Here is a 27,898-nt window from a genome sequence, read left to right as displayed (position 1 = left end):
TTAAGTCTCTCTCGTGCTTGGTTTCTTTAACTGGTTCTCTGAGCTAAATAAATTCTCTTGGAATCCATGCGGTTTTCACATCTATTTTCTGTTGAATATTTTGGTTTTGCATTGTTAATGCTTTGCCATCAGAAGGTTTGGTTAAAATAGAATTAAGATATATTAATCTTACCCACCTTTCCACTCAGAGTCATTTTGAACTCCTCTTTCTATTGCTGAAGTTTTCACAACAAACAGTGAAGAGAACACTTGCTAAGTACTTACTCCAGGTCAGCACTGGGCCACCAAGATGAATGGGAAGCAGACCCAGTTCTGAAGAGAAGCGTGGGATGGGAGGTGGATTCACGGACAGGTGCAGGGGTGTACTGCTGACCCCAGGAAGGACGAGTCATGGAGAACGTTGAAGGAGTTACCAGGCAAAAGAAGCAAGATCATGCAGGGCTTGAAGCCCTTCATCCTTTCCAAACACATACAAGGAAGATATGTCTATAGGCATTTGAACATCAAGCTGTCAGTAACATATAGCATGCCATTGGTAATATTATCCTGCCCCATAGACAGAGAAAGCATTCAGAAAAGGCCCTGGAGAGGTAGAGGCGGAAGAGAAGAAATGAGGTAATAAGAGTCAACTCAACGGCAGAGCTCACATGGGAGGACAAGGCTGTGGCTCTCTCGGGGGCAGTGAGGAGCTGACCTTGCAACTTAAAAGAATGTGAAGTTCAAGGGTTCCAAGCCCTCCGCTGACCTATGCGTTGGGTTCTGAGTGCTTCCTCCCATACTGACGTTCTTCTTCAGCACCAGCACATTTCCCACAGTTCTTTCCTTTCATTGCACAAGTTATGCGTCCCTGGTAGAACCCTTGATCAGGCCACACTGCTGTGCCGATCCGCTCTAATAAATACCTGCAACTGTGTTTAAAATTACCAGTTAAAGTAAATGACACAGAGATCCTCAGGTTTGAGCACAGCCGCGTGACCAGGTCAACAGGAAAACATGAGGGAAGTTTGACTTGGGCTCTGAAGCAAACCCTGTCATCTCTGGAAAACATACTTGTAAACCGATAACCCTGCTTCTCATGTATACATCAGGCAAAGGAAACATCACTAGCAAATTGCCACTTGTGAGTTGCAGCCCGTAGTCTGGATGCTTGCCTAAGGTTGTTGTGGTTGTTGAGAATTAATGGGATTTTTTTTTTATAGGATGCTATAGTTATCCATGAAGTCTATGAAGAAGGTGCAGCAGCCAGAGATGGGAGATTATGGGCTGGAGACCAGATCTTAGAGGTACCTCATTCTGAACTGCACTTTGTAACAGTGAGCATGATTGATGTTGGTCCATAGGTCAAATTGTCTGTCTTTAATTCAACTATTTCCTTGTGATTTCTCTTCTGTGGATCAAAGCCCATGTCAGATTCTCCCCCATTCAGTGTTTATTGAACAACTCATTAGTTTGTAATCATGAAGTTCTTTATCTAAATCTGAGAAAAAAAATTAGTGAAAAAGAAAGTACCAGGCTGGAGAGTTGGCTCAGCGGTTAGGAGCACTGACTGCTCTTCCAGAGGTGCTGAGTTCAAATCCCAGCAACCACATGGTGGCTCACAACCATCTGTAATGGGATCTGATGCCCTCTTCTGGGGTGTCTGATGACAGTTACAGTGTACTTATACATAATAAATAAATGAATGAATCTTTTAAAAAAGAAAGAAAATGAAAGTAGCAATTTTAGTTCTATTATTTTAATATCAGACAAGACATATTATACTGCAACTTGATTTTTTTCTCTGTTATTCCTTACCAAATCCCCTGCTAAAAACATACATACAGATACATCAACACACCCCTGTGATTTTAAAGTTCTGCACCATAAATCATTTGCTGATTGTCGTAGAGCGTTTGTAGAGGGGAAGCCACGCTCCTCACTGGCATCATGTAGAGCCTTTCCCTCCCTGTACATGCCGCCCAGGGCTCACCGAACACTGAGCTACTTGGCAGTCTTTCATTTACTTCAGCAGTTAAGACTTCCAGAAGACCCAGGTTAGATTCCCAGAACCCGTGTTAGGAAACTTACATCTGAGGGCCTTTCCACTCATATCACATACCTATATGAAGACAGACAGACATGTACATATACATATTTAAAATAAGAAAAACCAGTCTTCAAAAGTAGGAGAAGCAAACTGGTGAAATGAGATAGTTTCTACTGATAAGATTAATATGTTTAAAATAAATGAATGGTGGCCCGGTGGTCATGTGATGCTGAGGGGCAGATGAGCAGGAAGACATTCAGTTCCAGGCACTCCAGTAGGAGGCGCTAAAGAGGTTTCAGTGGTGTGAGACTTTAGCATATTCCCCTCATTGGATGAATTTAATGGAATAGACTTTGTGGCAAGTATGTGCAGCGCTTGCTTCGTATCTTTGATGTAGCATATTAAGAATGATATCACAGGATTTTATCTTTCCCTTTGGTGGCTCATTTCTGCCTTCCAAGAAGAAAGCAGAGGTGTAAGTAAGAGGAAACCTGGGCGTGAGGGATGAGAGAAGTTCCAGGCTCAGTGCGGATTAACTTCAGGCCCTGTTGCAGGGCTTCTCTGCAGGCCACGACTCCGTGGCACCCTGGCTTGGGACATATGCTCAAGGTGACTGAGGTGAAGTAGCCAGGAGGGCATCCTTGACAGTTAGCGTGGATGCATTTGCAAACAAACATTTGGTTTTAGTGATCAAAAGTTTGGGGGACCTCTGGTCTCTGTTTTATTCTTCCCAGATCTTCTTGTCAGTTGGTGTTATCATAGTTGATATTTCAAGATTAGTGGCTTTAATGGGGAGACCAGAGGGCCTGGGGTCAATTACTAGTACCCACGACCTTCTGTAACCTGAGCGCCAGGGATCCCACACTTTCTTCTGGCCTCTGTGGACACCAGACATGCATGTGGTGCATAGCCATGCATATAGGTGAAATACTGATACATATAGAATAGTGCAAATACACACACCTAACTTTATACCACGTACACCCCAGCAGATTTTGTCTGCAAGGCTTGGTGGTACAGGTTATGGTCTGAGCACTCAGGATGCTGTGTGAGTCTAAAGCCTGCCAGAGATTTAGAGCGCTCAAGGGCAGAGTAGTCAACTTAGTGAGATTTAGTTAAAAATAAAAACATAAACAAAAACTTTTTAGCATGTATTCATCTATTGCCTATATGTATATGAGCACATGTGTGTACATGTGCTACAGCACACATGTGGAAGTCAGAAGACAGTTTATAGGACCCTTCTATCATGTGAGTTCTGGGGATCAAACTCAGGTCATCAGACTTGATGGCAGGTGACTGTAGTACTCAGGCGGCTCGTCAGCCCAATGAAACCACTTTTGTTTTTATACTATAGATCAGGCTAGCCTCAAACTCACAATATAGTTGAGGCTGGACTTGAATTTCTAACACTCTGCATCTGTTCCCAGTCGTTGGCTTACAGAAAGTAAAATTAAAATTCTGGGCACATGGCTCAGGGACAAGGGGCTTGGAGTCAATTCTTAAAACCATTTTTAAAACTTCTATCTCTGTTACAGCTGCTTTCCTGCTTTCTTTTCTAAGTACATTTCCTGCTCAGGAGGGTCCTCTATGTTCTACAAGCTAGTCTGCCATGCCTCTAATCATGTCTGCTAATACTTATTCATCTCATTGGCACAACAGAGTACCTCAAAAAACAGCGTAAGGGAAACGGCTTGTCTGACTTACTGCCCCAAAGATCCTGCCTGTGGCCGGAAGTGTGGTGGCAGGATGAGTGACAGCTGATCTCGTTCGTCCTGTCAGGAAGCCGAGAGCAGTGCTGTGCTCAGCTCACTCCTGGCTCAGTCTGGGACAGCGCCACGGACAGTGCTGCCCACATTAGAGTGGGCCTTCCTCCTGTAGTTAGCCAATCCGTATAATCCACAGACCTGGGTCAAGTGCCCGGAAAGTGAGCCCCCCCACATTGGTTCAGGGGAGCAGGTACCCTGCCTTAGGGTCTTGGTTTCCACCTGGAGGGCTCGTGCATGCAGAACAGGAGCTCAGGCCATCTGCCACCAGGAACAGCGGAGATCCAGGGACACAGGTCAGGTACATGGGAGAGACAGGAACCAATCACTGACAACAAGACCACGTATAATCACAGGCAACAAGATGGCAAGAGGAAAGGAAAAGAACTTACCCCAGGTAAACCAAGACAATCTGGCAACACCAGAACCCAACTCTCCCATCACAGCAAACAGCAGAACGCCAAACACTCCAGAAAAATAAGACTCAGACCTGAAATCATACATCAAGATGATGATAGAAATTTTTAAACAAGAATGGGAGAAAAAGCATAAAGAAACAGAAGCTTTTAAAGAAGAAACAAGAAAAACACTCAAAGAAATAAAAGAACTAGAGGAAAACAGAACCAAAACAATGAAGGAATTGAAAAAGGAATTTAAAATGGAAATGGAAACAATAAAGAAAATATTAAAAGAGACAACCCTAGAGATGAAAACCTAAAAAAGAAATCAGGAGTCACAGATGCAAGCATCTCCAACAGACTACAAGAGATGGAAAAGAGAATCTCGGGGACCAAAGACAACATTGAAAACATAGACAAAACAGAGAAGATGCAAAAGCCAAAAAGCTCCTAACCCAAAATGTTTAGGAGATCCAGGACACAATGAGAAGACCAAACCTAAGGATAATAGGAATAGAAGAGGGCAAAGAATATCAACTAAGAGGCACAGTAAATATCCTCAACAAAATCGTAGAAGAAAACTTCACTACCCTTTAGAAAGAGATGACCATGAGCATAAAAGAAGGCTACAGAACTCCAAATAAAGTGGACCAGAAAAGAAATTCCTCCCAACACATAATAGTCGAAACACCAAGTGCCCAAAGCAAAGAAAGAATACTAAAAGCAGTAAGGGAAAAAGGTCATGTAACATATAAAGGCAGACCAATCAGAATCACAGCCGACTTCACAACAGAGACTATGAAAGCTAGAAGATCCTGGACAGAAAGAGAACACAAGTGTCAGCCCAAGCTGCTATACCCAGCAAAACTCTCGATCACCATAGATGGAGAGACCAAGATATTCCAAGACAAAACTAAATTTATACAATATCTGACCACAAACCCAGCACTACAACGAATTATATGTGGAAAACCCAATACAAGGAGAGAAACTACATCCTAGTAAAAACAAGAAAATACCTAAGCACAAAACCAAAAGAAGAAAGACACACAGGCACAATTCTACCTCTAAAAGCAAAAATAACAGGAAATAGCAACTACTATTCTTTAATATCTGTTAGCATAAGTGGACTTAATTCCCCAATAAAAAGATACAGGCTATCAGACTGGATACATAAACCGAATCAATCATTTTTATGCATACAGGAAACTCATCTCGGAGACAAACAGACACTGTCTCAGAGTAAAAGGTTGGGGAAAAAAATCTTCCAAGCAAACATCCCCAAGAAGCAAGCTGGAGTGGCCATTCTAATATCGAATAAAGTAGATTTTCAACCAAAAGTTATTTAAAAAGATAAGGAGGGATACTTTACTTATTACAGGGAAAATTTGTCAGGATGAACTCTCAATCCTTAACATATATGCTCCAAATACAAGAGCACCCATATTCATAAAAGAAACCCTAAAGCTCAAAAAATACATTGCACCCCACACAATAATAGTGGGACCTCAACACCCCACTCTCATCAATGGACAGATCATGGAAACAGAAACTGAACAAGGACACAATGAAACTAGCAGAGGTTATGAACCAATTGGAATTAATAGATATCTACAGAACATATCATCCTAAAACAAAAGAATACACCTTCTTCTCAGCACCTCACGCACCTTCTCCAAAACTGACCATATAATCGGTCACAAAACAAGCCTCGATAGATATAAGAAGATTGAAATACTCCGATGCATCCTATCAGATCACCATGGTCTAAGGTTGGTCTTTAATAACAACAAAGACAACAAAAAAAAACCTATATACACATGGAAACTAAACAATGCTGTATTAAATGATAGCATGGTCAAAGAAGAAATAAAGAAAGAAATTAAGTATTCTCTAGAATGTAATGAAAATGAAAACACAACATATCCAAACCTATGGGATGCAATACTAAAAGGAAAACTCATAGTTCTGAGTGCTTCCAAAAAGAAACTGGAGAGAGCATACACTAGCAACTTGACAGCACAGTTGAAAGCTCTAGAACAAAAGGAAGCAGATACACCCAAGAGGAGAAGACGGAAAGAAATAATCAAACTCAGAGCAGAAATTGACCAAATAGAAACAAAAAGAACCATTCAAAGAATCAACAATACCAAGAGCTGGTTCTTTGAGAAAATTAAGGACACTGCCAAGAAAACAAAACAGCAACCAACAGATTGGGAAAAGATTTTTACCAACCCCACATCTGATAGAGGCCTAATATCCAAGGTATACAAAGAACTCAAGAAGTTACACACCAGAGAATCAAACAACCCTATTAAAAAATGGGGTACAGACTTAAACAAAAAGTTCTCAATTGAGGAATATCAAATGGCTGAGAAACATCTAAGGAAGTGTTCAACATCCTTACTCATCAGGGAAATGCAAATCAAAACAACCCTGAGATTCCACCTCATACCAGTCAGATTGGCTAAGATCATAAATTCAGATGACAGCAGATGCTGACCAGGATGTGGAGAAAGAGGAACACTCCTCCACTGTTGGTGGGGTTGTAAGCTGGTACAACCACTCTGGAAATCAGTCTGGCGATTCCTCAGAAAATTGGACATAGTACTACCTGAAGACCCAATTATTCCACTTCTGGCCATATACCCCAGAAACACTCCAACATACAACAAAAACACATACAATGTTCATAGCAGCCCTATTTATAATAGCCAGAAGCTGGAAAGAACACAGATGTCCTTCAGTAGATGAATGGATACAAAAATTGTGGTACATTTACACAATGGAGTACTACTCAGCTATCAGAAACAATGACTTTATGGAATTCTTAAGAAAATGGATGCATCTAGAAAATATCATCCTGAGTGAGATAACCCAGTCACAAAAGGACAGACATAATATGAAGACACCAATAATTGGATACTAACCCCGGAAAGCTCTGAATTCTCCAGAAACAACACACAGACCATATGAAGTTAAATTAAAAAAGAAAGAAAGAAAGAAAGAAAAACCATTATGCTTAATTTTTACACACCAAGAAAACTTTGACTATTTCCGGGTTACATCTTGTTTTACAGGTACTTTGTGCTCATTGTAACTAGTAAGATTTTAATTCATACTATCAAACCTTTAAAAATAATCAAGTACTGACAAAAAATGTATTCGCATACTTTTATGCATAAATGCTTAAAATCTGTACATTTATCTTTGTTTTTTAAAATAAAGTTGTAAAAAGTAAATAATCCACAGACCTACAGTCCGATGTCCTCTCTTTACTGGTTGTATATATTCTCAGACTGACCACCTATCTTGAACATCACATTGTCCTGATGTTAAAATTAGGATAAGCCAGATTTGTTAGGGAGACACCACCAAGCAATTGTTTGACATTGATTAGCGTGGACTGTCTTCTTCCTGGTGGGTTTTTTGCTTTGTTTTGGTTTTGCTTGTTTTGTTTTGTTTTTGGCCAGTCCCTTCTCTTACGTACCTTATTGTCATTTATCACCTGTTTAAATGGGATCAGAAGGAGAATTTTCCCCCATGAACTCAGCATGAAACAGTAAGTAACCAAAGCCCGAGGCTGGCAATGGTTCATTCACTTCCCACATACTACTGAAAGGATGTGACGATGGCATCTCCAAGAGCCCTCCTCAAACCGGAAGCCACCCCTACCACCCCAAGCTCAGTAACCAATGTGGTGGCTAAGCCTGCTTTTCTAAGGAATGTGAAGGGATTCCACAATGTCCAGGCTGCACCACACTGTCTCATCATGTTGCCTGAGCACTTGGAAACCAGGCTGAAGTCAATCTGAACTGAGCAGGCCCCTTAGTGCCCGAATCTGATAGAGAGATCGCCTTTGTAATGTTAGAGTTCAATGACAGTGCCTTCAATTGCTTGTGCATTTGCTGAGGTCTCTGAGTTGGCTTACAAAGCCCACCTTCAGTTCTTGAGGTTGGTTATCTTGTGTTTTATCTAACAGAAGTGGTCTTGAGTGCCATCTGTTGGACCATAGGAAAATAATCATCTCAGCTTTCCTAGAGATACTACTTTCCCTCTGGTCAGTAAGTGGGTTTATTCATTAACAATGTGAAAGCATTTATTGGCCTGAAGGAACAGTGAGGGGTCCTACACAGAGGAAAATAGCTCTGCAGTATTTCCTCAGCCCACCCATTTCTGTCTTGCAGTAAATATGCCTCTGTTACTGCCACAGATGAAGGGTCTGAGTTCAAAAACAGGCTTTACCTTCATGGGCCATGCAGAGCTATATCAGAACAGGGGTGAAATTCACATGTCAGGAGATCTTCTCCTCTTGCCTCTACCTCCCCTTTGCTTGGCTCTTTGCCAAGATGTGACCTGAAGAGAGTGGCTAACATTGAGTCCAAAGCTACCCTGCCCCTGAGTTCCTTCTTTGTAGAAATTGAGTAATTATATCAATTATTTAATTCTTTGTGGTACATTCTCTCATACCCTGTTCACAGGCTAACTTAGAGACTACATGGTAAAAGCATTAGACTAGAAATATTGTCTTGGTTAGGAACTGGATAAATGAGTCAGTGGGCAAACCATTTGCTATGTAAGAGTGAGGACTGGAGTTCAGCTCCTCAGCACTCATGAAAGAATCAAGTAGGCATGGCCTGTTAAATCAGCCCTTGAGAGGTGGACATTCGTCATCACCATAGCAAACTGGCTACTGAGGCTAGCCAAATTGGTGAGTTTTGGGTTCAAGTAGAAGATCTTGCGTCAATATATAAGGTAGAGAAAAAACAATAGAAGAAGGTAGTCAGTGTCACCTCTGTCTTCCATATACATGCGTACACACATGTTCATGCATGAACACACACACATGAATGTGAAAGCATACATACACACATCTATATGAAAAGAAAAAAAGCTTGGGTTCAAATGTTGACTGTTCCTCTACCTGTTAGTTGTGTGACTTGTTATAGACAAAAAAATATATACTGGAGGAAAACAGTGTCTCTTAAAAATCTGGATATTTAATAGATTCTTGTTTTACCTTATCTAAAATATTAGTTCAAAATGCATCAAATACCACTGTGTTGCTTTGAATGAGAATGACCCCACAGGCTCATAATCTGAATACTCTAGTTGGTAGAACTGTTTGGGAAGGATTAGGAGGTGTGACCTTGTTGGAGGAGGCGTGTCACTGGGAGTGGGCTTTTTTATAAAGCTCATGTCATTCACTGTTAGCTTCCTCTGTCTGCCTTCTGCACGTGGATTAGATTAAAGCTCCCAACTACTACTCCAGCACCAAGCCTGCCTGCCTGCTGCCACATTCCTAGACATGGTGGCTAAAGACTGACCCTCTAAAACTGTCAGCCCAATAAACTAGATCTTTTCTGAGTTACCTTGATCATGGTGTTTAGTCACAGCAATAGAAAAGCAACTAGAATATAAGTTGGTATCAGGGAGTTAGCTATTACTGTTTGGCAGGCCTGACTTTGATGCGTTTTGGAAGACTTTGGGACTTTGGACTATAGCCATATTCCCCATTATAATGATCATGAAATTAAATGCTCTAGAACTGAAAGCTCCAGGAAGTGCTTCCTTTTATGAGTCGCCTTGTCATGGTATCTTATCGTGTTAGTAGAAAAGTGACTAAGACAGCCATAATTCAAGACTTTAAACTAGAACTGAAGAGCAGCCATAGGTATTGACTTTCTGAGCAGGACTCCAGTCACTTAAGAAATAAAAGAAGTGACACCAGACAGTGGTGGCATACGCCTTTAATCCCAGCACTCAGGAGACAGATACAGAAGATCTTCATGAGTTCAAGGCCAGGTTGGCAAGTTCCAGGACAGCCAGGACTACACAAAGAAACCCTGTCTTGGAATAAAAGAAAAGGAGGGAGGGAGGGAGGGAGAGAGAGAGAGAGAGAGAGAGAGAGAGAGAGAGAGAGAGAGAGAGAGAGACTGAAAATTTTTCATCCAATTAGAAAGCTTCTGCATAGCAAAGGACATAGTTAACCAGAGTGGAAGAGAGAGTGAGAAGAAATCTTTGCTTGCTACTTATACATCAGTGGGTTAGTACTCGGAATATTTAAAGAACTAAAAAATTAAATGCTGAAAAGACAAGAAATCCAGCAAATACGTTTACAGAAAAATTGATGGAACTGGATAGCACTGTGTACGCAAAGAAAATCAGACTCAGTCAAGTTTTGTGTCATGTTGTGTCCAGGTGGGAGGAGGCCATGAGGTGGAAGAGGGAAGATTGGGAAGAGGTTTGGGGAAAAGGTAATAAGGGGCAAATGTGAGCAGAGTGTTTATGTGTATGTGTGACGATATCACAGTATTTATACAGCTAATATTCACTAATAAAGCTGGGGGTGGATCCCCAAGGACTGACATTATAAGCACTGTGGAAATATTTACTTAAAGAACAGGTTGGCTCTGATCTCCATGTAACAGAGCAAGAGAATGGGGCTCAGAGGGGTCCTGAGCTGCCCACATTCATGTGACTTGTCAACAAAACTGTGGCTTTGCTGACTGTCCCCAGCATCTTCTGTTCTCTGGTGGCAGGCCTCTCTGTGCCTGTGCCATCAGATTCAAAGGAAAAGCCTTCAAGGGCTTCTTTGAAGCTGTTGCAAACACCTGTCCTTTATTTCTTTCTGGGCCACTTCTAAAGATGATGTGATCTGAGCAATTACGAGTGAGGAGCCGGCCAGACGTGTAAGGATGCAGACCTTTAATCTCAGTGCTCAGGAGACAGAGGCAGACAGAGTCTGAGGCCACCCTGGTCTGCATATCCAGGACAGCCAGGGCTGCACAGTGAGGCAAAGATAAGCAGACAAATCAAAAAGTGAAGATGTCAAGTATAACGGCCAACGACCACACATACTAACTGGGTTGATGACCGTCCTTGCCACTTCCCTTCAACCTTAATAAGCAGACAAATAGGGGTACATATACACATACACCACACACACACACACACACACACACACACATACACACACCACATATGCATACATACCATACACACTTACCACATACACACATACCACACACACACACCACACCATACACAAACCATACACACTTACATACCACATACACACATACAACACACACACACACACATATATATACCACACACAAACACACACATAGCACACACATATACCACACACACACACATAGCACACACATATACCACACACACACACATAGCACACACATATACCACACACACACACATAGCACACACATATACCACACACACACACATAGCACACACATATACCACACACACACACATAGCACACACATATACCACACACACACCAGCTCCCTTAACTCCACAACAAAGTTTACAGCTGTGTAAATATATGCTACAAACAGCAGTCCATCCTCTGGTCTTTGTGGGGTGGGGTCTTAACGTGAGAAGCAGCTCATACTCCTGATGTTTTTATGGTGCATTCTGGGAACGACTTGGAACTTTGTTGAGATTTCTCACTGGTTAGTTCAAGAAGCGGCAACAGGCTGAAGCCTCTGCTGTAAGCCACCCATCTCAGGATGGCTGTTGTTACAGGTTAATGGAGTTGACCTGAGGAGCTCCAGCCATGAGGAAGCCATCACAGCCCTGAGGCAGACCCCCCAGAAGGTGCGGCTGGTGGTGTACAGAGATGAAGCACAGTACAAAGATGAGGAGAACCTGGAGGTGTTCCTTGTGGGTCTGCAAAAGAAGACTGGCCGAGGACTAGGCCTGAGCATTGTTGGGAAACGGTAGGGATGGGTGTTCAAATCCAGGTCAGCCTTTCCTGAACCCAACTGTGAACTAGTGATGGGTTTCTAAGACATGTCATGTTGAGATACAACTGGACCCGGTAGGCTGGACCCAGCAGACACACCTAATTCCGACTGGGCTGCTGACTGCACTCAGCTCCACAGTAAGGATTAGAATGGCTACCTAGGGCAGTATTTGTGGGTTTCTCTTACACACTTGGGTACAGAGCAACTGCAGAGACAGAACTCAGCTGCTTTCTTTTTACCTGGGGACACCCCAAGCGGAGAATGGTGGTTCTGTTTTGAGTTGCTTGTTGAGATAGCATCTCACTGTGTGGCCCAGGCTAGTGTCAAACTCACAGCAGTCCTGTCTCAGCTGGGATTGCTGATGTCCAGCACCACTCCGTGTTCTGTACTATCAGGTGACAGGCAGATGAAGTGACGACACATTTACATATTGAAGGTTTAGATTCCTCAGCATGAAACTTTCCCTTGTAAAGGATCAGATGCATCTCTTAAAGTTTACAAACCCTTTTGACAAATAATTCCATAATTCCTTGAAGGTTTGCCTGCAGATCTTTAGAACCTATCTTTTGCAGTAACTGAGGAATACAAGAACTGTATAGCTCATTAACAGGTCTTCAATTGTCAGAACACAGCTCAAGAATGAAGTTACATGAGGAAATGTCTGAGTGCTTGTAAAAAAAAATCCAAAAAGAAAAAAAAAAACAGGACCTCAGTTCCTTCACGTAGATCGATGTCAAGACAATAGGTGATTGGACAGCAGAGAGTGGGGCGGGACAAAGTTTTTGTAAGGTGGGAGAGAGGAGGAAGGAAGGAGAATCAGGAGAGCCAGAGGAAGAGGTAGGAAGGGGAAAGAGCTGAGGAGCCAACATGGCGGCAGATGTGGATATTCTTCTCTACACATAAATACAGGTTATTATGATATTTTGGTGTGCTTTTTGATTTGGCACTTAAATGAGCTCAAAAGAGAGTGCCGTGGTGGAAAGCACAAAGCCTGCTGCAGAGCTGGGATTTGAGTACGCCAGGCTTGGTAACAACTTGCCAAGGGAAAGCAAGTGAAAACAGCACGCTGGGGCAGTCGGCCGTGGACCAGCAGTCAGCCAGGGTGGGCGGAGCTAACTGCCTGGGTCAAAGGAAGCTGGGTCTGTGAGACTTGGGGGTCTGTGAGATTTGTGGGTCTGTGAGTACTTGGGGGCAGCCTGGAGCCGCTGAGATAAAGATTCCCTGCAGTGCCATGTGGCCCTAATGGTGCCAGTGCTAGTGCGGGATAAAAGGTCATCACGTTTTTATTTTACCACAACACCTTCAAAACACAGACTTGTTCTTAGAATGTGTTTCTGTGTTTCCCAGGTAGAGTAGATAGGAGGGAATTTCCTTCAGCTGCTGTTAGTCACATGCCTCTATGGAAACCCATCTTTCAACACTTGTGGCTTGTCCTAGTGACTAAACAACTTACTCAAGTGATTCTTCATAACCCCAGAATACAAATTGTCTGATGCTCTTAATAAATTTGGCTATTACCTGAGACTTTAGTCTGCCTCACTTTTAGGCCCTGCTCTCCCACATTTGGGCCTCTGACTACAGTGGTAAATGTTTAATCAGTAAAATCATGGTGCATCCACAGAATAGTAGACACCTATATAAGTGAGGATGCTTCAGGTGCTGATGGAGATCAGGGGATAGAGAGATAGCCCAGTTCAGACCACATGCATAGTGTATGTGTGGCCTGTCTTCAGCCTTCAGATACTTTCCATAAAAAAATCAATTGCCATGGTGTATACCCAAAATAATAATAATAATAATAATAATTCAAAAGTAAGACAATCCACAAATGTAATTCACATCTCTGGAAGCCAAATCACCACAACTTTAGTGATAAGCTGGATTACATAGTAAATTCTAGGATAGCCTGGGCTATACAGTTAGACCGATAGCAAAAGAAAGAAAGAAAGCTGGAGTTACAGATGGTTGTAAGCTACCAAGTGTGGGTGCTGGGAACATAATTCAGGTCCTCCACAAGAATAGTAGATGCTCTTCAGTGCTAAACCATCTCTCTAGCTCCAAGATATATACTTTTTAAGCTGTTCAATTTTGAAACAAACTTATTCAGCAAATAAAAGAAGTTAAGACTATAAATAAGAGGCTGAGGGGGTAGCTCAGTTGGGAAACTACTTGTTTAAGCAAGCATGAAGCTCTGGGTTAGATTCTCAGCACTCCATAGAACAGTCTTGGAGGTACAGGCCTATGATCCCAGCACTGAGAAGGTGGAGGCAGAAGGGTCAGGAATTCCAGGCTAGCTTGCCTTACAGAGACTGGGTGATGGGGTGTAATCAAGGACGTAGACGAGAGAGGGGACATTAATGATAGAACCATCAGGAGCTTTGGAGAAGGCTCGGTGTGCGAAAGCAGAGGCCATCAAATTGATGACTTCTTAGATCCCTGGGACCCACATGGTGTCTGTTGTTGATGTTCATGAATGTGCAGGCATGCATTTATCCATATAAACATATGAATACATTAGCATAAACACATGAGTAATTAGTAAATGATTTAATTTTGTTTTATTTCTTAAGAAAAGGAAATTATTAGCAATGGGCTCCTCTCTGGGAGAATAGCTTGCTCACTCTTTGTCTGCATGGGGTGCTGGGATCACCCAGAGCCACACTCACCCTAGAAAGCAGTCAGCCATGGACCTATATTCCAGGCCACAATTCTGCCTTTTTAAAAAATAAAAAGTGGTATACATCTTTAGTCCCAGTATTTGGGAGGCAGATGCAGGCTCATCTGTGAGGCCAGCCTGGTCTACTAAGCGAGTTCCAGGACAGAAAAAAACCCTGTCTGGAAAAAAACAAAAATCATAAAAATAAAAAGGAAACTACTTTTTGTTTCACTAAATTATATATACACACATACGCCAGTGCTTGTATCACAGGTTTACACCAATAGAAAGAGAAGTAAAGGCAAAGATGGATGTATACATAGCACAGATAGGCATGGTCTAAACATCAGGTTTATTGTTGTCTAGTTAGCGGATTGCATTGGACTCGATGGATTGGTGTTAGAACTTCTGAGTTTTAGATCTTAGATCTTAGTCTCTATAAAGAGTGTCCAGTCTTAGTTACTAACTGGCTGCGCCAATCCCACAATGCCTGCTGATGTTAACAGGAGTGGAAGTGGAGTGTTTATTTCCGACATTGTGAAAGGCGGAGCTGCAGAACTTGATGGGAGGTTAATTCGAGGAGACCAGATCTTGTCTGTGAATGGAGAGGACATGAGGCGTGCCTCACAGGAGACAGTGGCCACCATTTTGAAGGTGAGTCCCTAAGCAGCTTCCTACCTAGCTACGGGGATCAGTGCATACGGAGCTGTCCCAGTGCACCTGACCTTGGTTGGATATTTTTGCTCTGTTTTTATAAAAATATAACTCGTGATTGGTCCGCATGCCCAAGAACAGATTTGAGCACTCTGCCACACGGACCGGTAATCCAGATCACTGGGCAGAATGTGCTCTCCTAGAACAGGGAATCCATCTCCCCAGCTCTGTATCACCCCAACTTACTGCTAGAAGGAAATACGGAAGCTCATCTAGACTGGTTTCTTCATCTCACAAATAAAAACAGTCCCAAGCTCTACTCAGGCCGACAGGTTGTTCCTACCCTGGCGAGCTTGTAGAAGGCTGCAGCTCAGACTTCTCAGCTTAGGGGCTCTGCCTCCTGGAACTCCTTCCTCTTTGGCTGCAACCCGTGTATCTTGAAACCACTGTGGAAGTTTGTGCAGACAGTTTGTTTAATAGCTTGTTCCTGGTTCAGCTCTCAGATACTCTGCAAAGGGCCTGGGTTCTGAACTGTCTCCTGTTGGATTCCCTCTCTGCAGTCTCCACTTCCTGACTGTTGTGTTCTTTATGATCACTTTCGTCAGAAGGGAGCTAGAAGGGAAGAAAGGCACACTGATATCAAGTCTATTTAATGTGTTTGAAGCTGCTGTTTTGTTTGGGGTTTGGATGGCTGGGTCTCCTTTTGCCTGTTGACCTAGTTACCCTCTGGGAAGCCTCTGCTGCAAAGCTGACTGAAGGCCACACTGGTGTTTTACATCACAAATGCTGCCACATTTCACATCTGATTTTTCTTTCCTTCCAAGTGCGTCCAGGGCCTTGTTCAGCTAGAGATCGGGAGACTACGAGCCGGTTCCTGGGCCTCCTCTCGGAAGACCTCACAAAACAGTCAGGTTTGTTGATGTCTTCCTAGCAGACTCATTTATTCTTGTGTATTCACCGAGGAAGAGTGTCTCATTTCATATACCATTATTTAGAAATGATGTCTGATGTTCTGCCTGTTCACAACACCAGCTTCAGTGTGTTTTCATTGTGTTTGAAATAAAAATCAAAGGTAGGGTGGAAATCCATTAAGAAATTTTCTCTCCTTTATGGCCTGTGGTTTCTTAGAACTATTTTTTCCCTCTCGGTGTTCAATATTGCCTGTTCACACATGTACACAGCTGTGTTTATTTTTAAAAATGGGGGGAAAAAAGAGGTAACATCTGGTGGCAATTTGACCCTCATTAGCACAACATTGTTGTATTCATCCAATTAAACATTGCTATAAAGTTAACTTGTGAATAGCCACTCACACGTGCTGAGGGCAGTTAATTGATGCACTCCTAGGAGAGCGAAGTCTGGGGGTTTCTCTCGGCAGAGAAGTACTAGTGGGTGACATTTTGTGAGTTAGCGGATACATTTATTTGTAAGACTGATGTCAGTACCACCTTTTTAATTACTATTTTCACGGCAGTTTGTCTGTGTGTGCGTTATACCGGCTGACACACTTGGTGAGTGTTCTTATTCCCACGTGGCACGTGATTCAGCTATGGAGATTTACACGCAACCCCCCCAGCCTTTGTTGTGAGGGTTAAGTGTGTTTTTTAGTTCTCTCCTCCTGCTGCATAGCTACAGCCCCCCAAGGCCCAGGGTGCCTTGGATTTGGCACCTCCGCTCTGCTCATTAGCGTGAGAAAGTGGGCAGCATGGAGGGCCAGTGAGCTGGAGTGCAAAAGCGCCTGTTACCAAACCTGATGGCCTGAACTCAATCCCTGGAGCTCCTACGTAGGAAAGACCTGAATCCCAAAAGTTGTTTTCTGACCTCATCACTCTCTGATGTCTGTGTGTCTTAGTTTGTTGTCACACACACATGCACGAACACACAGATGTAATAAGAGTTTCAACTTATGTCATTGACCAGACAGGAATCTTCAAAATTACAGATGGAGAGATAATTCAGGGTTTAAGACACTTGCTGCTCTTCCAGAAGGATGTGGGTTCAGTTCCCAGAATGTACACAGGGGCTCACAACTGTCTTCAATTTCAGTTCTCGGGGTCTGATACAAATATGATACACATATAAATAAAATTTCAAAAAAAGAATGTTCAAAACAAATCCAGTCCACACTGGTAAATAGGTTGTCCACCCCGGCTAGACACTGTGAGCTGAGAGGATGAACTGAGTAGAGTGTATGTGCTGGACACTGTGGGGGCTAGAGCATATTCTTGCAGAGGACCCAGGCTCAGTTCTCAGCACGCACATCATGGCTCATGATGATCTGTAGCTTAGGTTTCAGGGCATCCAGTGCTTCGCGCTGGTCCATATGGCGCACATACATTCACGCAAAGCAAAACACACACATGTACAAAATAAAAATTATAGACATTCTGTTTTTCATTTTAGTGTTTGTTTTATGAAGGAAACTCCCAAATGTGTGTCCAGGGTCAGGGTCCTCTGGCTCTACCTCCTTAGTGCTGGATTGTGTGTGTGTGTGTGTGTGTGTGTGTGTGTGTGTGTGTGTGTGATGAAAATGTAGTAGATTTTCAGTTATGGAGTCTAGGTATAGCTGGAATTTATATAACTTTTCCACTTCCTCGAACTCTTTCTTATTTCAGAAATAGTTAAATATTTTAAAGGTTATTTAATAAATGATCATTAGGCTACGATGGGGAAGCACCTGCCTGACGTGCATGAAGCCCTGAATATGATCCTTAGCAGAGAAGATCTGAATTCAAGGCCAACCCATAGTATATAACAATACCCTGTTTCAGAAACAAAACACATTGGAATTTACCAAATGTTAATAGCTTAAATTTTCATGATAACGGAGCACAGGCTTGATAATTAGAGATGATATGCCCTACATTAGAAAGGGCCTTTGCTAACGTCTGGAATTTTGTATCATCACTAAGGTGTAAGTGACTTTATATTAGAAATCTCAGATATCTACTTATGTGAGGGGAAGAGTTAAATGCAGGTATAACAGGTTGGCTTGAGCCATTCTGCATATAGGATGATGTTCAGAAAATAAAAGTAAGATACCCAGAAAATCTGCTCCTCTGCTTGATAGTCAGTGCTTTCTCTAGTCTGTACTCAGCCCCCTTTCTGTTGATTTGGTTCCACACACTCAGCTAAGCGAGACATGAGCTGTAGCTTGGGTCGAGTTAGTTGTTCCCTCAAAGGACAGGCCAGTCACTGACGGCCATAACACTAGCAAACTAGGAAAGGGGTGGAGAGGAGTGGGCGCAGTGACTAGTTTTACTTCTTGACTTTTTCAGAATGGTCTGTAGATGTCTAGAGACCTCAGCTGCTGCGGGCTCAGATTATGGGTGTAATGCTTACACACAAGTGACCACAGTGTCTCCTTTTTCAGGGAGATCGGCACAGTGCACACAGTAGCTGTCGGCCTTCCTTCACCCCAGTCATCACCAGCCTACAGAACCTGGTCAGCACAAAAAGACCCTCAGATCCTCCCCAGAAATGTAAGTTCAAAGTCAGCTTATGCTACTCAGTGTGGCCTGTTTCAAGAGGAAGCGAAGGGATGTGCATAGGAACTGAAGAGTACATCAGAGGGAGCTGGAGAGGTGACTCAGTGGGTAAGAGCACTGGCTGCTCTTCCAGAGGTCCTGAGTTCAAATCCCAGCAACCACATGGTGGCTCACCACCATCTGTAATGAGATTTGGTGTCTGAAGACAGCTACAGTGTATCATATATAATAAATCTAAAAAAAAAAAAAAAAAAAGAAAGAGTGCATCAGAAAGTGCAAGTGTTTGTTTATAGAGAGAACGTGACTATATTACAGATAGCTGGAGGGGTGAGAAGTACATGTGCCCTGGAGAACAGAGTGGGGGAGACAGTTTTTTAAGGCCCTCTTGGTGAGGGTTATCTTGGAGTAGGGCAGGAAAATGCACAGTAGAACGAAAGTGCACTCTTCCCCAGCTTTGAGTTAGCATGTTTCAGGCCTGCGTTGGTGCTGCAGTACATCAGCTCTGGTTGGCCAGATTGTGGCTGCATCTGCCCACACTGGGACATCGCCCCCGAAGACTGGGCTGGGTCCTGCTGCCGAGGAAGGGTGTGCCTGCTTGCTGCTGTCTTTATGGGAGGCATATTAGTCTGATCATAGCGTTAATGGATGCTCTTCTTATCCACAGGCGCAGAGGAGGGACCAAGGACTGTTGAGATAATCCGAGTAAGTCGGTGTTGTTTGGATTCCACTTTGTACATTTTTCTCTCTCAATGTAATTTATTGGGTTATATGTTGTTGCAAGTTACTAAAGTAATTAACAGAAATAGAGCTTTTAAAACATAGATTGAAATATTGAGGTGTCCATTGTGAATTTTTTAGTATCTCCTTTTTATAATTGTGTGTGTTTAAATTTCACACAACAGAATATTAGACATTCTCTCATAGCTTATCTTTGTACCTTGTTGTGTGACCTTGGAGCCATGTCACTGTTCTTGACAGCAGACGTGATTGTTCCCGGTTATATGATACTCACCCCATTGATTGGGTGTGCCTAGAATTTTAATTAGCATGTTTCCTTTTGAAGTTCTGTTTGATTTTATGTATGTGAGTGTTTTGCTACATGTGTGTTTGTGCAGCCTGTGTGTGCCTGATGCTCACAGAAGCCAGAAGTGTGGGCCTCGGGTCCATCCTGCTGAACTGCAGTTATAGATGGTTGTGAGCTACCATGTCGGGACTAGGAGTCAAACCCACAACCTCTAAAAAGATTGCAAATGTTTTAACTGTTCAACATTTCCCAGTGTGGAATGTTTCACCTCATATAACACGCATTGCTGTATGTTCGGCTCTGCCCATATCACGGTAACAGTCACAGCTATCTATAACTCCAGTTCCAGAGGGCCCAAGGCACGGGGTGGTTTCCATCTTCCTGCATGTTGACAAGCATGAGATTTTGTCCTAGACATCATGATAATTATGTTGTATGTATCTACTCAGAAGAATAATGTTACTATGCATTGAGAGAGAAATTTCTACTTCCTTTGTGATTTAAAGCAAAGTTTAATAATCAAAAAGTTTGGTATCCTGGTTGCGGGCTCTTCTACACTTAGTAGATTAGTGATACTTCACACACTCAGAATTCTCTTTCCACTCTGCACCTCCCCCCATCCAGCTGCCAGGTAAGCCTCTGTTTTTGGTTTTTCTGTCTGGAAGGGTGGGGTTTGCATCAGAAAAGCAACAGTTCAGCCACCTTTTCAGCTCCTAATCTAACTAGAATTCTCCCTCAGAGCAGAAATGTATCTAAGACACACGCCCACGAGCAGGCGCACACACATATATACACGTACTGGAGCACTCAAACACATCGCTCACATGCATGCATACGCACACACTCATATGCACACAAGTGCATGAGCTTGTGCAAGCACACACAGAATTGCTGAGCCTTCGCCGTGTACCCATGCTGTAACTTCTGCAGATTTTCACTTCTTGTGGTTACAAAGCTAAGGGCCGTAGTTCTTTGCAGTTTGGCAAGACTTTTCCATTATAGTCAACAGGAGCAGCAGATAGGCTTGGTGTGAGTGCCATTGTGCCGGAAGTGCGGCTTGTCATTTGTTCTTTCAGTCATTTAGAAAGTATTAACCCTCCTCGGATGGGGATGGGGCGGGACGAGAGCCAGATCTCTCCACACGGTCCATTTTCACAAAGATTTTGCTACTATTTTGCTTCCCTCCCCAAACTGTTGTCACAACAGTGGGCACCCTCTACGGTCCTTTGTTTAGTGCAGGCATGCAGCTCTTTTGAAGCCAAGAGTGTTTGTTCACACCCAGAACATGATATGTGTGGCAGTTTAATCATAAACACCATATGAGAATACACTTGCCAAGCCTGCGTCAAATTGGCCGCTCCGAGGAGCAGTAGTGAAGGCTTTGTTTTTAATTTACTGCAGCTATTGGCTTTTATTGAGCCTCTCCTGTAGGCCGGGACAGCACTGCGTTACCGTATTTATGCTCAGATTGTCCCATGCACTGTGCAGTCTACTTTCCCATCTTGTGCATAAGGATGGAGCTCACAGAGGTGAGCTCCCCTGGGCCCCACATCTCCCTGACTGAAAGCTAACACGGCCCTGTTTGATGCCCTACCCTCGGCTCCCATGTTTAGGGAGAGTTTCTGTTCCGTGCAGCGTAAGGACAGACTGTCCGAGCGTATTATTAAACCTGCGGCTCTTCTCTTTTCTCTCTTTGTAGGAGCTCAGCGATGCTCTTGGAATCAGTATCGCTGGAGGAAAAGGAAGTCCTTTAGGAGATATACCGATATTTATTGCCATGATTCAAGCCAGCGGAGTGGCCGCACGTACCCAGAAGCTTAAGGTGAAATACCAGTTGGCTAACAGAAGGCTGACACGTGTTCAGCAGGTTCCTCAGGAGGTTGTAGCCATCAAGACCTTGTTTAAAGTTGGAATTGCAAAAGCCATCAGTCCCTCGTGCTGCGGATAGAATGCATTAGCAAGACTACAGACCCGAAACTCACCAAGTTCCCTAAAAATGTTATCAGTTCCAAGTGGAAGAAGGAATCCCAGCTCCTTACAACCCTCTCAAGACCTTTTAGCATCTCATTTATCCAAATTGGTTTTTAACTTAGATTTGATCTTAGAATATTTCCCCAACTGAAAGTATCAATTTTTTTTTCTTTTGTCCCTTAATTTGAACTGAAGTATAAAAATCAAGCAAAAAAGACCTGGTTTCCTCAGTGGAGCTTCAATGAACAGTTAATTTGTGCACCCTACTAGCTATACCAAAACACAAAAGTGACCTGTGGCGTCTTTTAGTAGTCAAATCTAACCCCCTTTTTGTCTCTCTGATGGGGCTGCATTTGGGGAAAGCCATTCAAAGTTCCCCCGAACTCCACAGAAGCCAGCTTTCAGCACTGAGGCACGTGGGAAATAGACCCTACGAAGAGTTTTGGGCATTCTTCTCAAATTTAATTTTTCTTAATGATAGTGATTTTCTTCCACTTTTGTCCTTCCAGGTTGGAGATCGGATTGTGAGCATTAACGGACAACCTCTGGAAGGGCTGTCTCACACAGACGCTGTTAATCTCCTGAAGAATGCCTTTGGGCGCATTACCCTGCAGGTATTGCGATCAATGGAGAAGCAGCTGGCAGAGGCAGATAAATGTCTGCGGAATGTCACTGGCAGTGACATCGCCACCCAGCAGGGTCCTTGCGGATGTGAATTATGAAGGCTGAAAGCGAGAAATTATTATTCTTATTTAGAAATTCTTTAATGCCACCCATACAGGCGTGAGCAGGATTATCCGAGAGAGTATAACAAGGGGAGAAAAATTACTCTCAGCTTCCTGTGATAAATCAACAAGGCTTTTAGCTTCCGACATTCTTTTGTAAATTGAAGTTTGCTATGAATAGGACATGATTTCCTTCCTTATATCCAAAGACTGTTCCTGGGCAGCCCAAGCACTGTCTCCTGTCCCTTAAAGGCAGAGAAAAATTCAATGCTCTCCCCTGTACCATGAGTGGCTGCCGGTGCCTGCGACTCACTGCATAGCAGTCTTCAACTAAGGCAGTTGATCAGCGGTGGCTGGGAGTTTGTCCAGAGCAGCAGAGAAAGCCAGGAACAAGTAAAAGCACAGTGTGCTGTTAAGTCCCTCCATGGGGGCGGCCCTCCACTTGTCTCTCAGATGCCATGCAGACGGGAGAGGCAGCACATGCCAGTGACTTTCCTTAATGAGTGCCCCTAAAATGAAGGATGATAATCACCACACTTCTGAAAGAGGTGGCATAAAATGATGTACAGGTAAAAAAAAAGAACAAACCCCACAGCCAGCACAGGGCAGTTCTCGGCTTAGAATAGGAAGATGAATGGAAACTCCATGAGGTTTGAGAGAAGCGACTTGTGGGGCTTAGCTCAGAGAACTCAGTGGTCTAGGTCAAAGTGACAAAGCATTTAGCAAGGTACACATGACGGGGGCCACAAAATACTGTCTGTGGTCTCAAAGGAGTTGACGCAATAGGCCAAATAGTATTTGCATCCTTGAGTGTCTACTGAATACCAACAAAACAGCGCATGGCCAGCCTCAGCCCTGCTTCTCCGTGATGTGTGTGCTGTCCTCACGGACAGTGGACACGCTGGTCGTTACCCCTTTTCTGCTCCAGGAGCTTTGCCTTTGGTCTCCCCGTCCTTCGGGTTCTGCTGACCTCTAGAGTCACTTGTTGCAAGCGCACCTTCTCATCCTAGTCACCAGCAGCCTGAGACCTCAGTGGGAACCTGAGGAGGAAGAAAGGGCTCTCTCAGTGTCTGAGATACCCCACACTGACTACATTCACTCAGCTCCGCCTTTTACACAAGCAAGACACAGCTGGAGCTAAGACGCAGCTCAGTGAGTCACCGCATGGCACCTCAGAGCCCTGAGTTACATCCCAGCACCCTTCCACCCCTGCCCCTCAAAAGACTACAGAGTTGGAGATCATCCTTGGCTCATAGTAAGTCCAAAGCTACCCTTGGTTACTGAGTCAAAGCCAGCCCTGGGGCACTTGAGGTACTGTATTTAAAAGAAAAAAAGTCAACAAAAGCCTAGTTTTAGAAGCTAAATTTAATGGTCACATCTCAGAACATTGAGGCTGGAGCGTCAGTTCAAGGTCAGTCTTGGAGCTATAGAAAGTTAGAGATAAATCTAGACTGAAACTTTTCACACAAAAACAAAGTTCACAAAGGAAATACTTTATTCTTGCTAAATTGCTTCTATGTACTTTTAAAAGGGCCTAGAGAAATGGCTTAGCAGTTAAGAGCATTGGCTGCTCTTCCAGGGAACATGGGTTCAAGTCCCAGCACCCACATGGTGATTCATAGCCTCTGTTAACTCCAGTTCTAGGGGTATCTGGTGCCTCTGCTAGAGAAAGAGGGACATGTGGCTCACTAGAAGACTACTTGCCTTGGGCACCACCCATGACTGAGGGGAAAGCAAGGGGAACATGGGATGAAGCCAAGAAATCTAATGTCTAAGATGTAAAAGTTATAAACAAACACTTGAGAGGATGGGGGAGGGGAGAGAGAGGGAGAAAGGAAAACTAAAGAAATTTGTTGACTTAAATCAGTGCACATATTAAATAATAAAAGAATACCACCCACCTAGACTTCACGCTTCAAGAGAAAAGTGCTTAACTGTAAAGAGCAAGCCATTTGAATGCCACTGGCTTTTTAAAGTCCGTTTCTGAGAGAATTACTTTAAGAATTACCACAGAAGATGGCTGTTGCGCTGGACAATGTTAAAGTCCCAGCAGTGGGCACAGAGCCCAATCTGTCCAAGTAGAGCAGGAGGAAGGGCTCTGAACCAAGGAGAAAACAGGGAGAGCTGCTCAGTGGATAGAGCACTAGTCATGCAAGCCTGCCAACACAAGTTCAAGTCCAGAACCCTCAGTGGAAGGAGAGAACTGACTTTTGAGAGTTGTCCTCGGATGTACACACACACACACACACACACACACACACACACACACGTACATAATAATAATAATAATGTTAAACTAAGGGGGATGTATTGAGTATCCAGTATATCTAACTGTCCTAGAAGTTTGAGGCTGATCTAAAAAAAAAAAAAAAAAAAACATAAAAAATAAATTATGTAGGAACTGTATACTCTGGGAAATCAAGTGACACCATAATCCAGGAAACATTAACTTATAGGAAATAGCAGGCTTAGTAAGAAGGGCATTTAGGTAAAAATTAAGTCATGACCTTTGGGAGGGTGTTTGGTTTTTTTGTTTCTGTCTTTAGTTGTTGTTGCTGCTGCTGCTGCTGCTTGGGGACAAGTTCCTGCTGTGTAGCCCAGGCTACCCTCAACCTCTAATATAAGCCAAAGAAATCTAGTACTGGGGACCCCACAGACCCATGAGTACCACTTGCCTCGAGTGTTGAGAATGAGATGAGCAATGGTGGACGCTAGGGAGAAACTTGTTTTCAGTCTGGCTGCTCTGGAAAGACAGTAAAGGACGTCTCCAGATTGCCCCCACCCTCACCCCACCCCCACGGAGGGACTATAGCACCGAGTTGTTCTGGTTGATCATTGTCCAAGCACTGGCCACACATCGTCTTATCAGGGCGAGGAAATCACCCCTGCCAGGGGCGGTTCTGATCTGCTGCACAGGATGAAACCAGGAGGGCGAGTTGGAGTTTGTCGGGACTCCTTCAGGGTTAGAGCAATGACCAGGGACATGTAGGTGCCATTCTGTAGCAGGGAGTTGTCAATGGTGGGCTGATTCTGTCTCTGCAAGTCTTGAAAACTACCTCTGCTGTTCTCATCTGGTGCCTTCAGCCTTGAAAGGGGAGGTTGCCAGAGGAACGTCCTTCAATGATTAACGCCTGCTGTACAGAGTTGAACAGGAATCTGACCCAAAGTTGAAGGTAGCAGAGGAGCCGGCGGATTGAAGGCGGAATGACAAGCCTGCCATGCTTCCTGTCACATCAACCGGCCCTGGTTAAGTCCCTGCTTTCAGCAAGACCAGCCTGAGCCTTCCCTTCTCTTACGTATTAAACAGACATAGACAAACATCGTGGTGTAGGAAGTCAGAGACATGGCCGTGACACTTCAGTGGAAGGGTCAGATGAGTTCCAGCTTTTGTAGTCCACACTAGGATATGGCCCTTTAAAAGTTAATCAGCGAGGAGTAAGTAGCAGCTTGTTTAGGAGGCTGAGGCTGGAAATTTTATCACAAACCAGCCTGGGCTGTAGAGAGTTCAAGGCCAACCCAGGCCACATAGTTTGTTCACCTTGTTTCAAAACCCAATTAATTCAATTAAATGAACAAATAGAAGTAAAATTATGTTACTTAGGAACATGGAAGCGAATACTGAGGGAAATTGCTAAAGAGGTGAGATATCGTCAGAAGGAGGGGTGGAGTAGCAGAGACTTTCACTAAAGCGCTGATGGGGGCTCGCACTCTGTCATTTACTTGGTTCATGCCTGTGTGGTGTCAGAGGACAGCGTAGAGCAGTCACTTTCTCCTTCCACCTGTTAGTTCCAGGGGCCAAACTCACGTTGTCAGAGTTGGTGGCAACCTTCATCCACTGGGCCACCTAACCAGCCCCAATTTTGACTTTTTTGGGGGGAGGGATACAGGGAGCAGATTCTCTCTGTGTGGTCCTGCCGTGTTGTAACTCACTCTGTAGACCAGGCTGACCTCTGACTCAGAGACTCTCCTGCCTCTGCCTCCTAAGTGCTGACATTAAAGGCCCATGCCATCATGTCCAGCTCAATTTTGGCTTTCAAAATTAAGAAACATAACTGGGGGGGGGGGTTGTTTTGATTTTTTTATTGGGTTTTAGTTTAGTTTTTTTTTTTTTTTTCTTGTTTGTTTTTTTGGTTGTTTGGTGGGTGGGTGAGTGGGTTTTGGTGGAGGGTTTTGTTTTAGGTTTTTGGTTTGGTTTGGTTTTTGTTGTGGTAGTGGTGGTGGTTTTGGAGGGAACTAAAAAGGCATTTTCACTCTGTAGTTCACCAGATATTCCAGTCTAGTCTTGAACCCACAACAATCCTCCTGTCTCAGTTTCCCAAGTTCTTGGAAATACAGGCATGAGCCACCCTGTCGGCTGACTTTAGAATTCTTAACCTTCGGTCGGTACCCAGTCGGGTCACTGTTTTCCAGAGCTTCCCAAAGATTCTGGCCTACTTGTCGGGTGTGCCCTAGACATCAGATGGTGGTAAGGGTGAGGCCGTGCAGGGGTGAGGGGATGGGTAACATCGGGGTTCATGAAGAAGAGGAAGCCACATGGCACAGGAAAGAACAGGAGCTGTAGAACAGGAGAGTGGGGTGCACGGTGAGCCAGCACCTCTCGAGGTCTAGCAGGTTCCCTGTGCAATACACAGCACAGCTTCTCCCAGAGCTGCTGAAGACTAAATGGGCTGCAATGGACAGTGCTCAGTCTCAGGTTTCCTTATATTAAGGTTTATATTTCTTTATAGTATCTGAGGTCTGAGAGTGGCAAAATTTCTTTTGGTGTCACAGAATTATCTTAGGGGACAACCTGGAGTGCCTGCCTAGCAAACACAAGCCATGAGACCCTGGTTTTAATCCCTGATACTTGAAAAGTAAAAATTAAGTGATCCTAGGCAAAATCTTTTTAGTATTCTGGGTGACATTGGGAGGTTGAGCCACTAGGGGGCTCTGTCTAGCAGCCAGCTTGCTGTTCTCATGTGTTACAATCTAGACCCTAGACCCTTAAACTTAGTTTTAAAAATCAGTATGTCAGGGAAGCTGTCAGTGGGCTTGAGATCACAACTTTCCGCTGCTTCAAGTCATACCAAAGGCAGTTAGTTCTAGGTGCTTGTTGCTGTTTAGCATGAGGTTGTCTCTGGCCACTCAGTTCTCATTATTCATCTCTGCACATCTGCACCTCTGGACCGAGAATGCAGACAGGGTGTGAATGCTGTTTTACATTTTACACCAAGAGATTTGGGCCCTGACAAATCCAACAGTGAATAAGGTTCCCTGGCAGGGTTGGGTGCTCGGGGACGCTCCCCTCAGGGAGTGCCGCATTGGGCTGTCCAACAGCCCTGTTTATAAGGAGAGCTGACCATCTTGTGGTCCATCCAACAAAGACATGCACGAGTGACTCAACCAGGAAGTTTATTGACCATAGATTGACCCGCT

At 43.8% G+C, this 27,898-nt stretch overlaps 1 protein-coding gene across 2 annotated transcripts in view; it reads left to right on the top strand.

The window, feature by feature from the left end:
• The window catches only part of PATJ (PATJ crumbs cell polarity complex component), a 290,169-nt gene that overhangs the window by 249,408 nt on the left and 12,863 nt on the right, over positions 1 to 27,898 (top strand). For both annotated transcript variants that reach the window (XM_080921989.1, XM_080921990.1), the window contains 8 exons: positions 1,200 to 1,283; positions 11,745 to 11,938; positions 15,128 to 15,275; positions 16,100 to 16,186; positions 18,649 to 18,757; positions 19,428 to 19,465; positions 21,487 to 21,609; positions 22,268 to 22,372. In XM_080921989.1, coding sequence (XP_080778115.1) covers positions 1,200 to 1,283; positions 11,745 to 11,938; positions 15,128 to 15,275; positions 16,100 to 16,186; positions 18,649 to 18,757; positions 19,428 to 19,465; positions 21,487 to 21,609; positions 22,268 to 22,372 — 888 coding nt within the window. The remainder of the gene's footprint in view (positions 1 to 1,199; positions 1,284 to 11,744; positions 11,939 to 15,127; positions 15,276 to 16,099; positions 16,187 to 18,648; positions 18,758 to 19,427; positions 19,466 to 21,486; positions 21,610 to 22,267; positions 22,373 to 27,898) is intronic.

Source organism: Micromys minutus, assembly GCF_963924665.1.
Source record: "Micromys minutus genome assembly, chromosome: 9".
NCBI classification, from domain to species: Eukaryota; Metazoa; Chordata; class Mammalia; order Rodentia; family Muridae; genus Micromys; species Micromys minutus.
Note: the sequence above shows the minus strand (reverse complement) of the source record. Positions and strands in the feature narration are given on the sequence as shown.